Source organism: Phalacrocorax aristotelis, chromosome 23, assembly GCF_949628215.1.
Source record: "Phalacrocorax aristotelis chromosome 23, bGulAri2.1, whole genome shotgun sequence".
NCBI classification, from domain to species: Eukaryota; Metazoa; Chordata; class Aves; order Suliformes; family Phalacrocoracidae; genus Phalacrocorax; species Phalacrocorax aristotelis.
The window spans coordinates 2794079-2805895 of NC_134298.1; the positions used below are offsets into that span (position 1 = coordinate 2794079).

The 11817-nt window shown below is 61.5% G+C and overlaps 2 protein-coding genes across 5 annotated transcripts; one reads left to right on the forward strand and one right to left on the reverse strand.

Annotated features, from left to right (window-relative positions):
- Window positions 1–240: 240 nt before the first annotated feature.
- FTSJ3 (FtsJ RNA 2'-O-methyltransferase 3) lies at window positions 241–7094 on the reverse strand. 3 transcript variants are annotated; one of them, XM_075116921.1, is made up of 22 exons: window positions 6989–7094; window positions 6636–6762; window positions 6441–6546; window positions 6183–6229; window positions 5923–6002; window positions 5674–5773; window positions 5321–5515; window positions 5126–5241; window positions 4473–4577; window positions 4199–4299; window positions 4044–4124; window positions 3796–3954; window positions 3318–3453; window positions 3006–3211; window positions 2766–2886; window positions 2590–2668; window positions 2172–2319; window positions 1990–2066; window positions 1710–1812; window positions 1402–1585; window positions 1206–1300; window positions 241–937 (listed from the first exon to the last, which is right to left on the reverse strand). In XM_075116921.1, the coding sequence occupies exons 2-22, from the start codon at window positions 6700–6702 to the stop codon at window positions 748–750; spliced, it is 2496 nt and encodes an 831-aa protein (XP_074973022.1). In that variant the 5' UTR covers window positions 6703–6762; window positions 6989–7094; the 3' UTR covers window positions 241–747. The 3 variants fall into 3 exon arrangements, with proteins under 3 accessions (XP_074973022.1, XP_074973020.1, XP_074973021.1); XM_075116919.1 differs by having other exon boundaries at window positions 2575–2668; XM_075116920.1 differs by having other exon boundaries at window positions 2575–2668; window positions 6903–7012.
- A 243-nt stretch (window positions 7095–7337) lies between these two features.
- On the forward strand, window positions 7338–11761 carry PSMC5 (proteasome 26S subunit, ATPase 5). 2 transcript variants are annotated; one of them, XM_075116927.1, is made up of 12 exons: window positions 7338–7491; window positions 7941–8012; window positions 8425–8494; window positions 8646–8743; window positions 9135–9191; window positions 9306–9536; window positions 9729–9855; window positions 10029–10219; window positions 10318–10416; window positions 10548–10658; window positions 10732–10818; window positions 11660–11761. In XM_075116927.1, the coding sequence occupies exons 1-12, from the start codon at window positions 7453–7455 to the stop codon at window positions 11711–11713; spliced, it is 1236 nt and encodes a 411-aa protein (XP_074973028.1). In that variant the 5' UTR covers window positions 7338–7452; the 3' UTR covers window positions 11714–11761. The 2 variants fall into 2 exon arrangements, with proteins under 2 accessions (XP_074973028.1, XP_074973027.1); XM_075116926.1 differs by having other exon boundaries at window positions 9135–9536.
- Window positions 11762–11817: the final 56 nt, after the last annotated feature.

Consider the following 11817-nt stretch of genomic DNA (forward strand, 5'->3'; position numbering starts at 1 on the left):
GGTGGTGGGGACGGGGTGGCTGCTGCAGTCAGGGCCAGGAGGGTGGATGTCAGGCAAGTCAGCTGTTCAGCCGCTTCGGCAAAGATAAAATGAGATGGCCCGAGGGAGGAGAGCTCCCCAAGGTGTTAGCAGAGGTGTGCAGACCCCATCCTACACTCCTCTCTCTACCAATGAGCGCATGAAGGGGCATGGCAGCTCGCAGCACAGGCGCCTCACCTCATCAAGATGCAGGGCACGTCCTGGGGCTTTGTCAGACCAGATTTTAATTCTGCTGCAACTGAGGAGCCGCTCTGTGCAGACCACCGACACCCACCTGCCTCAGAGCTCAGCACCCACCGCCCTGCGACCCCAGTGACAAATATGGCCCAGGAGCCGTCCACCCGAGCCATGACCTCTCGGGACAGCGAGGGCTGGCGTGGGTGCTCGTGCCATCTCTGCAGGGCAAGAGCCTCCCAGCAGAGCCAGCAAACGGTGAGAGACCTGGAGATGCGGCCACCCACAGCGAGCACGGGAAAGGGGTCAGTGCTACAGCGCTGAGGCCAAATAACCCCTCCCTGCCTCACTGGAGGACAGGAGGCAATGTCACGTCAAGGCACGGACTAATAGCAACAGGGGGCTAAGTCACAGCCCTGTCCCCACGATGGGGGAGGGTGGCGGGGTGAGTCCGGCTGCTCCCAAGGCTGTGGTGGGACAGGAGCCAGTCATGCCCAAGCTGAGTCCCTTGTGGAGGATGGAGCCAGTCCCACATCACTTACGGCGTTTCTTCTTCTGTTCTTTGCGTTTCTGAGCCCTTACGTCCTTCTTCAGTCGGCTGTCGACGACCTTGAACTGGCCCTTGACGCCGGGAGGACGGCGCACCCGGGGTCCTACGCCTTTCTTAGCCACCAAGTAGGTGACCTGCCGCTTCTCCTTGGCCAGCCCAGCCTTCTTGTAGATCCTGCGGGAGAACAGCAAAAGGTGAAACCGAGACCTCAGCACCCCAGCAATTTGGCTTTGGGATGTAGCCAAAGACCAATATGGGGTCCCACCACTCCGCTAGGCCTTTGTGCCCCATGACAGGGCTCCCGTGCTCGCTCTCCCACCCCTCAGCCTGCAGCCGGATCCAGCCCAGCCCTTTCCAGCCCTGCTGGGTTAAGTGCAGGAGCTGTTCCCGCAATCAAGCCTAGCACAACACGCAGGATCTGGACCCCAGCTTCACCACTCACCGCCGCAGCTGGGCCACCTTCTCCCTCTCTGAGATATCCACCGTGCTCACCACGGCCTCTGCTTTCTTCTTCATCTGCTCCATCTTCTTCAGCATCTGTGGGGACAGAGAGGGTGATGGACAAGGGGGATTGGAGGAGGGACAGAGCACCCAGGAGGGGGGACGGAGCACCCATCCAGGACCACAGCCCCACTCACCCGCCGCTTCTTGCGGGCCTTGGCCTCTGCCACCTTCTTGATGGGGCGAGCATTGATTTCACGCCAGCGCTGCCGATAGGCCTCGACCGTCTGCCGGTCCACGGGTATCTGCTTGCGCCGGTGCTGCTTCTCCTCCTCTGTGAACCACTCCGGCAGCTCTCCCTCGTCCTCGTTGAAGGAATACCTGGGGGAGCAGCTTGGGTGAGTTGTGAGCAGGACACGGGGTTCTCACACCAATATATCCATGGCCTGTCTCCTGTTGGGAGACCAAATGCTGCTCCCCCTCCAGCACCCACAGCAGCAAGTACCTGTTGAAGGAGTCATCAATCAGGTCCCGCCTGGCCTTTTTGGAGGTGGCGATGACAGAGCCGAGTGCCAGGCCCTCTGCGTCCAGGATGCGGGCTCTTTTCACTGCAGCGTATGAACAGATTAAAGCTTGGCCTATCTGCAAGCAGCCTGAGACTCAGGGAGCAGCCAGCAGCCCTGTCAGCCCAGAAAACCATGGTCTGACCCTGCCTCCCATCCCTAAGGAGGCACTCACATGGTATCACCGGGTGCACAGGGGTCCAAAGAGCACCCCCCACTCACCTGGGTTCTCAATGGGCACCACCTCAAAGCCACACGGCTCGACACGGCCCTGCTTCCTCCCCACCCGTGTCAGCGGCCTGCGGAGAGGTGAGTGGTTACAGCTGGCGTCCTCACCTCCCTGCTCTCCGGGACGGTGGAGCTGGGTGGAAAACATCCAGACCTCCTCCCTTCTCAGCCCTCACCTCTCCTCGTCGCTGCTGCTGCCATCATCACTGCTCTGCTCGTCCTGCACTTTACCAGCGTCGGGCCCTGTGTCTGCGGCAGGCGGGGGCTCAGCTGGAGCTTCCTCCTGGGGAACCTTCTTCTTCTGCCCTTTCCTTGTGGCTTTGTCTGGGGAACAGGAGCCACTGGGTGAGAAAGGGTTGAGGCAGACCTCACTGCAGATTATTCCTCTAGAGAGCCAGCTCGTTAATGCTACACTAATGCTAGCTCATTAACTGTGTAATGATCCAGACTGGAATCAACCTCTGGAGATCTCCGGTCCTGCTCAGAGCAGCATCCGCATCACAGTTTGATCCAGTGTCCCAGAACGGGCCGTGTGGCCTCCCTCTGTGCCCCCCATCAGCGACGTAGCCCCCCACTAACCTCTCTGAGACTCACGCTGTCTCTCAGCCAACACCTGCGACTGCCCCAGCTCCAGGTCCTCATCCGCATCGTCCTCAATGCCGGCAAAGGCATCCTGGGGATGGGGAGCAGCAGGTCAGGGGAGGCAGGGCAGACCCAGGGAGCTGCTGAGGCTGAGGCTGACCTGTCATTTCTGGCCCATTAGGACTCACCTTCCCGAACCACAGGCTGGTTTGCCGTTCCTCCAGCTCCGACTTCTCCTCCAGGGGCACCAGCAGGGGATTCTCCTCTTCCTCCCCTTCTTCCTCCTCTTCCTTTTGCTTAAACTTCACTCTGTAACAGACAGCAGCAGGATCAGCGCTCTCCAGCCAGGATGGGGTGCACCCACTGCCAGACTCCAGAGCTGCTCCATAGGAAGCCCCTGCCCCAGGGGGGCCTCTCCTGACTCTCACCTCTTTGCACCCTGCTCTCGCCTTTCCCGCTCCAGCCGGCGCTGACGGGCCTCTATCTCAAGCAGCTCCTCCGGGTCTAGATCGCTGGCCAGGGACACATCGTCCCCTTCCTCGTTATCTGAGATATAAATGTCATCGTCCCCAGGTCCTGTCTCCAGCAGGGCATCTGCCGATGCCATGTCCCCCCGGGTCATCTCGTTCAGCAGCTGCAACGCAAGTGAGACGAGTCACAAACTACAGTCCGTCAGCCACGTGCCCGCCTGTCCCGGCCCTGATGGCTCTGGGAGCCTGGCCTCCCCCTGCCCCACACACCGGGGTCCTGTGGAGAGTCCGGAGGGAGAACATGCTGGTGTCACCATCATCGGCAATGGAGACGCCAGGGAGGTCCATCTTCAGCTCCACTCGCTCGCGCTGCTTCCGCTGTTCCTTCAGGATCTTCTTCTTCTTTCTGGAGGACACAAAGGAATGAGGCTACATTGCCCCCCTCGCCACACACACACATCCGCTGCCGCACTGGTGTCAGATCTCCCCCGGGAGGGGACCCAGCAGCACCATCATGTCTCTGTGAGGGGTCCCCAGGCCTGGGGCAAAGGGGGCCCACGCCAGCTGGGAACAGCTGCTTCACCTGCCTGGAGGAGCAGACAACCCTGAGGACCCCAGACCCACAAACCCCATGCACTGTCAACTGAGCGCCAGGCTCTGACACAGCCACCCTCTGTCCCTAGGGCTAGAGCCCCCCTGTGCCCTGCTGGCCCAGTACTCCCCCATCACTCATCTGAGCTCTTTTTACCTTTTTAACTCTGCCAGCTCCTTAGCCTTCATCTCTGCCAATGCCAGCTCTACCTCCTCCTCTTCCTCTTTTACCACCTCATCAGCTGCGGCTCTTGGCAATGTCTTCTTTTCCCTCTTCTCCTCCTCATTGCCTTCCTCCTCTTCACCGGAGCTCAGGCTGCCAAAAGGAAGGAGCTCAGAGCATCTGTCCTGGTGGCAGGCCCATCCCATTGCACTGGTGCTCTGGGGCAGCCCTGTTGCTCCTACTTGATATCCAATTCCTTTGCTTGCTCTTTCAGCTTTTTGGCCAAAAAACGCCGCAACTTCGTCCTCCAGTTCAGCAGGGCTCTGCGTGGGGAGGCAGACCGTTAGAGACGCCCACCAAGCCCAGCATAATGCCCTGTCCCAGACCCCCCCAGTACCTGAGCTCTTTGCGTCCTAGCACGCGGATGTCCTTGCAGCACTGACGCAGCTCCTCCGTGGTGGAACTGTGATTCTCCAGCTCACCGTCCCCCAGTGTGATCTGCACAAAGCAGAGGGAAAGGGCTGTTACGCCTGAGCCCCAGCTCCAGCCCTGCCTCCCCTCCGCAAGAACAGGAACGAGGGTTGCTGCTGGGGCACCTGGCTCCTTCTTTTCATTGCTCTGTGCTCCTCGGGACGCCTCAGGGGCCACCACCCTTCGCTTCAGGCACTCACCTCATTGGCCTTAGAGAGGAAGTCCACAGGGTTGGGAGCCTTGAGGAAGTCCATCAGGGTGAAGCGGTGGTAAAGGGTCGTGTCACCATCTGCATAGCCTTCTGCCTACAGGAAGAAGGAGCTGTATGAGCCGTAGCAGGTCACACACAAGCAAATGCAACCACCCCTAAAGGATGAACAATGTCATGTAACTCATGTCTTGCTGCAGTGTCCACCTAAACGTGCCCACACGACGTAGGGACAAGGGCAAATTACCAGCCCCAACCTGCCAGCTCCACAGCATCTCCCAGCGCACACCTCAGACTCAGAGAGGTGACAGTGATGGAGGTTTGTGTCAGCTCTGTGTCCAGATGAGGCCACCTGACATGGCCTTTACTGCCCTGTGTCCTAAAGACACTGCACAGAAACACAAAACCAGCAGCCAACCGCTGTAGGGAGAGTTTTACCGATCCATCCCCAGCCTCACAACTTGCTCACCACTTGCCCATCAGTATACCACCTTCTAACCTTCCCAAAACTGTCTCTTCCACCACTTTGCATCTCCAGACCTTTCACTTCCCTGAGCAACTTTGCTTATTACAATCTCTTTGGCCCTAACCCCCAGCCCCTTTAGCGTGTGTTTGGCCTTGCTGCCCAGCAAAGCAAGCTCATACCTTTGGTTTCTTTTTGTTAACCAGCTCACTAACTGACTTAGCCTGAACCTCCACCTCCTTGAAGGCGTATTTTGGATCAAAGAACTTGCTGTCGATTTTGTCTGGAGCTTGATAACCTGCGATGGAGGAATCAGAGATATCAGCAGGTTATTCCCAGATCCATCCCAGCAGCTGCAGGTGCCCCCAACCACTCACCCTGGCACACCACAAAGATCTCAGCAGACTCGTTGCGGGAGGCTTGGGGCTTGGTGGCCTGGACCTTGTGGAAGAACTGCTGGAAGATCCAGAGAAGTGGCTGGTAGTCCCGGGAACGAAAAACCTTAGTGATGAACCAGCCGCCTTTGCAGAGGAATTCGCAGGCCAGTTTCAGGGCCATGAGGGTCAGGTTGGCTGGAGGAAGAAAGAAGAGCAGTCAGCAGTTGTCACCATCCTCACCGCCCAGCTCCCTGTCCCACCGCACACACCGCTGCCACCCTGCCCTGCCAGGGTATGAGATGAGCCTGCCCTCGTAGGCCCGCAGACCACACGCCAGCCCCGGGTTGCCCTACCTTGGGAGTAGGCATCATGCACCCAGCTGGCTCCCACGTTGGGTGCTCCATCGTTCAGCACCACGTCCACCTTCCACGTCTGCAGCTCCTTGCGCAGGGCCTGAGGGATGGGGACATGCGCTTTGTCCCACTAACCCCTCTGCAAGAGCCAACACACAGGATCCCATCTGTGTCAGCTCAGCTCAGCCCCCTGCCACGGTTCTACCAGACCCGCACACAATGCTTGGGGCAGGGGAGGCAGGTTCGTACCTGGCGGCACTTCTCAGTGGTGATATCCTCCTGCAGCGTCACTACGTTGGGAATGGGCTTGATGGGGACCAAGTCCACTCCTGGTGTAAAGAAGAGATGTGAGCAATGCAACCTCTCAAAACAAGGCTCCAGCCCATCCCACGTGGCTTCCCCACCTGCCCTCTCCTCCTGCCAGGACTCCCAAATCCAGGATTCCCTTCCTTTGCCCCAGGCAATGGGCAAGTCCAGATCCCCCAGCTCACCCCACACCCATCACTCACCAATGATCAAGCTGGAAACTGGCATGAATTTGGAAGCCACCTGCAGCCTGGAACAACAGAAAGGATCAAAGCTACAGCAGAATCCCAGGAGAGCCCCCAGCATTGAACTGTGCTGCTCAGCTGTTTGGGATCAGCTGTGGCATCGAGGACAGTGACTGGGATGAGCCACCACAACCGAAAACACAAAAGCCACTTCACAGCGAGGTCCCAGGGCAGCTGGTGGCACCGGGCTGCGACTGGGGCCCTGACGCCACTCACCACCCGCCGGGGGCCGCACACAGGTCCAGCAGCGCCCGCGCCTTCTGCAGGAACTGGAACTTCCTATTGAGCTGGAGAAGCTTGAAGGAGGAGCGGGAGCGAAATCCTGCGGGCGGGAGAGCCGCGGGTTACGGATCACCGGGGTTACGGGGGCCGCGGCACCCCGGCCCCGCAGCGAGCGGGGAGGCCCCTCACCCGTCTCCTTCGCCAGGTGGTAGAACTTGTCCCTCCGGCTCTTTCCCAACTTGCTTTTCTTGCCCATGGCGGCGCGCGGCGGGGCCCTCGGCGGGGTCGGGACCTGCTGTCAGCCGCCGGCACCGGCCTGCGGGACGCAGAGGGGGTGAGCTGGGGGCGAGGGACGGCCCGGTGGTTCCCCGCGGCCTCCCCCGGCGAACCCCGGCGTCCCCTCGGCGCTCTCCCGCTGCCCCCGGAACCGCGGCCCGCCGAAGCCTCCCGGCCTACCCCGGCTCAGGGTGTCGCACGGCCCCGGGGCCCCCACTTCCCCCGCCCGGGCCGCAGCCCGCCACCGCCGCCCTCAGCGCACACACACGATCGCGATCCCGATCCCGGTCCCAGTCCCGGTCCCGATCCCCCCGCGGCCGCGTGCCGACACCGTCTTCCCAGCGTGCTTCGCGCAAGACTATAAACTTCCGCTTCCGTTCGCTCATCGTCGCCATCTTGAGAGTGGCGCATCCCGGTCCGCCGTGTTCAGACGGGCTGCCGCGGGAGCAGGAAGGAGAAATGATAACGGGTCCCCTAGGAGGAGCTTCGGTGTCCTGTCCTTGGGCCTCTGGCACCTGGTAGTGCGGAGAAATCACCTTCGACCCTACCGAGATGGCGGCAATGCACTGACGTGAGTGAGCCACTGCTGCGCATGCGCTCTGCGCCGCTCGGAGGTGTTCAGCGCCCAGGGAGAGGAAGTGACGCAACTACGCCCGGCGCGTGGGGGGCGGGCCGCGGAAGGAGGGTGGCGGCCATCTTTAGTGCCGGCAGGAGCGGGGCTGGTGGTCCGATGCCGGCGGAGAAGATGGCGGTGGACGGGCCCGAGCAGGTGCGGCGGGCCGGGGCGAGCAGGGCCGGACAAGGCCGGAGCGGGGGGTGCTCGGGTCCCGCCATGCTGCCGTGGGGCTCTGTTGGGACCGCGTCTGGTCGGGGCCCGATGGGCGCCGTGACTCGGCGGGTCCCGCTTCGGCGCCCCCGAGGGGGCGGGGGGCCCGGGGCAGGCCTTGGGGTGCGGGGCCAGGCTCGGGGCAGGGGGAGGGGGCGTGCCGATGGGGACGGTGAGGCTCGGGGGGGCTCTGGGGCTGTTCTTGGCCACCGGCCGGGGGCAAGAGAAGGCGGGTGGCAGGGAAAGCGGGGACCCAGGCCCCGACCCGGGGAGGGGGGAAACGGAGACCTGAGGGTCAGCGCGGAGATGGAGCGGGAGTAGAGGTGGTTTCCGAGGCTCTGCGTGGAATGGGAGGCCCTCCGGGCTATGGCCAGTGCTGCTCTCTCTCGCAGATGGAGATGGATGATGGGAAAGGCGGCACAGGGCTGCGACAGTACTACCTGTCCAAGATCGAGGAGCTGCAGGTGAGCCAGCCCTGGCTGCACAGGAGGTGCTCAGCCAGCCCGCCCCAGAGCGGTGTTGCTGTGGTCTCAGCCCCGAGATCACCTGCAGCCTTTTCTGTGCTGTGGGTGTCCTGTTTTGGGGTGTGAGGAGGGAGCAGTGCCCCAGGGCGGTATCTACAAGCAGGACCCAACCTCTGAGCGGTGTAGTTATGAGATGGCGTCCTAGTCCTGAGAGCTGACCGCACCGCTGTGTGTGTGCGAGGCACTGCCCAGCCCTTGGCAGTGGGATTTGGCTGGCCGTATCCTGCTGGGGAGGGCTGGACCCCTCCAGGTGCCTGTCCCAATGCAGAGGCCGTTGTGCTGCTGCCCATGCTTGGTTGATGTGAGTGCTGCCTGGGACATGGAGGACTCAGCAAAGCTTTTCTCCTAACAGCTCATTGTGAATGAGAAGAGCCAGAATCTGCGGCGCCTGCAAGCACAGAGAAATGAGTTGAACGCTAAAGGTACAGCTCAGCTCCTCTTATCTTCCTCGCCCGGGGCTCTTTGGTCCTACCTGTAGGGCTGCTGGCCGCTATGGCGAGTGCAGCCCCTCTGTTGTGGGCAGGGAGTCTGGGTGTGGGTGCTAGTGGTTGGTGCTGATGCCTCCCTCTGCAGTGCGTCTGCTGCGGGAGGAGCTGCAGCTGCTGCAGGAGCAGGGCTCCTACGTGGGAGAAGTGGTGAGAGCCATGGACAAGAAGAAAGTGCTTGTCAAGGTATGAGGCTGAGCAGTCCCAAGGGCGACTGGGGCTGGGGCAGGGTCAGGGTGGGCGGGCTGGGGTCCGACAGACCCTCCCTTTGGCCCAAAGGGGTTGGAGCAAGTGTGAGCCTGAGTTCTGAGGGGATGTAACAACTAAAAGATGTGAAATAAGAGTTCTTTTTCCAGAAGAGCGTGTTGTGGTGCCTGTCCTGGGCCCAAACCTTCCCCAGACTGGTGGGAGGCAGCTGGCTTAGGCCTCCCTGGGGGCAGGAGGGGTTGCAGGGTGTTTGGCAGTGGCTGAGCTCTCTGGCTCCTTCACCCTGCTCTAAGCAGCCAGTGCAGGTATCGGGCACGTGACAGGACCTCTTAGAGAAATAACTCTCACAGTGGCAGCTGCTACCTTTCAGGTGCACCCAGAGGGGAAGTTTGTGGTGGATGTGGACAAGAACATCGACATTAATGACGTGAGTGTCCTGGGGCTGTGGGGGGGGACACAGCTGCTCCCTCCAGGCAGCCTGGGGCTGCCTGCCCCCTTCCTTGCTGCATACATGCTGAGCTCCCCTCTGCTCTCACTGCAGGTGACCCCAAACTGCCGCGTGGCCCTGCGCAACGACAGCTACACACTGCACAAGATCCTGCCCAACAAAGTGGACCCTCTTGTGTCCCTGATGATGGTGGAGAAAGTTCCGGATTCCACTTACGAGATGATCGGGGGCTTGGACAAGCAGATAAAGGAGATCAAGGAAGTGATTGAGCTGCCGGTCAAGCACCCGGAGCTTTTTGAGGCGCTGGGGATTGCCCAGCCCAAGGCAAGTGCTGCTGCTGTGGGCCTGGGGTGGAGCTCAGCGTTTGGGGGTGCTGCGGTGCCACTGTGATGTTGCCTGTGTCACCCCTGGGGCATCCCGTGTCACCTGTCAGGGTCTGGCTGCCTGTGCGGCTGTGGACAGGGGTGCTGAGCCCGGCCCAGCAGCGGTGCTGAGGTCTCTGCATGGCCGTTGCAGGGTGTGCTGCTCTATGGACCCCCCGGTACAGGCAAGACCTTGCTGGCCAGGGCTGTGGCCCACCACACCGATTGCACCTTCATCCGCGTCTCGGGCTCTGAGCTGGTGCAGAAGTTTATCGGTGAAGGTAAAAGGGCCTGAGGGGGGGCAGCTGCGTACGTTGGAGCCCCAGTGAGGGCTCTCGTGGTGCTGGGTGGCCTCGGGACAGGCCCCTCGCATGGTGCCCGGGGCAGACGGAGGCGCTGTGGCCGTGCTGAGCTGTGCGCAGGGCCAGGACTCAGCCCTCTCTGCTCCCCACAGGCGCCCGCATGGTGCGGGAGCTGTTTGTGATGGCCCGGGAACACGCTCCCTCCATCATCTTCATGGACGAGATCGACTCCATCGGCTCCTCCCGCCTGGAGGGGGGCTCTGGTGGGGACAGCGAGGTGCAGCGCACGATGCTGGAGCTCCTTAACCAGCTCGATGGCTTTGAGGCCACCAAGAACATCAAGGTAGGAAGGTGCCACCCCTGCCAGGGGATGGGGCAGTGTCCTGCTGGCCCTGTGGTGGCAGTGGGGTGCCCAGGGTGGTGACAATTCTCCCCGTGCAGGTGATCATGGCCACGAACCGCATCGACATCCTGGACTCGGCTCTGCTGCGCCCTGGCCGCATCGACAGGAAGATCGAGTTCCCCCCTCCCAATGAGGAGGTAGGTGGGGGGCCCTGGTGCTCCCTTGCTCCCCTGCTCTCCTTGTCCCTGGGAGGAGCGCGTTGTCCCCAGACATCTCTGGGAGTGATTCCTGTGGCTCCAACCCTTGCTTTGCTGCTGTTCTCCTCCAGGCCCGCCTGGACATCCTCAAGATCCACTCCCGGAAAATGAACCTGACGCGAGGCATCAACCTGCGGAAGATCGCGGAGCTGATGCCGGGGGCATCGGGTGCAGAAGTGAAGGTGAGCCGGGGGCACTGCGTGGTACCGGGGCTGGCAGAGGGGGAGCGGTGGGTGACGTCTCTGTCCCTCACAGGGGGTGTGCACAGAAGCTGGCATGTACGCGCTGAGGGAGAGGCGGGTGCACGTCACGCAAGAGGACTTTGAAATGGCTGTTGCCAAGGTAAGTACTGTGGGGGAGGTGAAGCGTAACAGAGAGCTGTTGGTGGGGCACAAACTGTCCTGGGCAGCATCTGCTGGGAGCTGTGAAGCTTGATGGGGGTTGTCACAGACTTGCAGGATGGTGGGGGCTGGCAGGGCCCTCTGGAGCTCATCCCGTCCCACCCCCTGCGTGAGCAGGCACCCCCAGAGCAGGGGCACAGGGCCGCGTCCAGGCGGGGGGTGAATGTCTCCAGGGAAGGGACCCCACAGCCTCTCTGGGCAGCCTGTGCCCCTGCTCTGGCACCCGCACAGGGAAGGGGTTTGTCCTCATGTTCAGGTGGAGCTTCCCGTGTTCCAGCTTGTGCCCGTGGCCCCTTGGCCTGGCGTTGGGCACCACTGAAAAGAGCCCGGCCCCATCCCCCTGACACCCGCCCTTCAGATATTTATAGGCACTGATGAGATCCCCCCCTCAGGCTTCTCTTCTCCAGGCTGAACAAGCCCAGGCCTCTCTCCAGTAGTTCCCTGGCTTTATTGAACTGGGTGGCTGGGAACTGGACCCAGACCTGCAGATGTGGCCTCACTAGGGTGGAGTAGAGGAGGACAACCTCCCTTGACCTGCTGGCTACACTCCTTTGAATGCAGCCCAGGATACTGTTGGCCTTCTTGGCTGTGTGTGACATGGAAGAGGCCGGGGAGGTCATGGACACCTCTCCCAGGGCTGTGAGATGGAGGCCGCACTGCCTTCCCTGTGCAGGGCTGAAGCTTGGTCATGGGGGGTGGTTTTTGGGGGATTATTAGCACCCAGATGGGGGGAGTAGGAGGGGGTCTGCATGTCTGGAACCAACTGTCTCCTCCCTGCCCAGGTGATGCAGAAGGACAGCGAGAAGAACATGTCCATCAAGAAGCTGTGGAAGTAACGGTGAGGCTGGGGCTGCACTGCCTCTAATAAAGTGCTGCTATGGCCACACCTGTGTGCTGACTTGGGGAAGGGGGGGCTGCAGGACGCCAGCACGCACACACA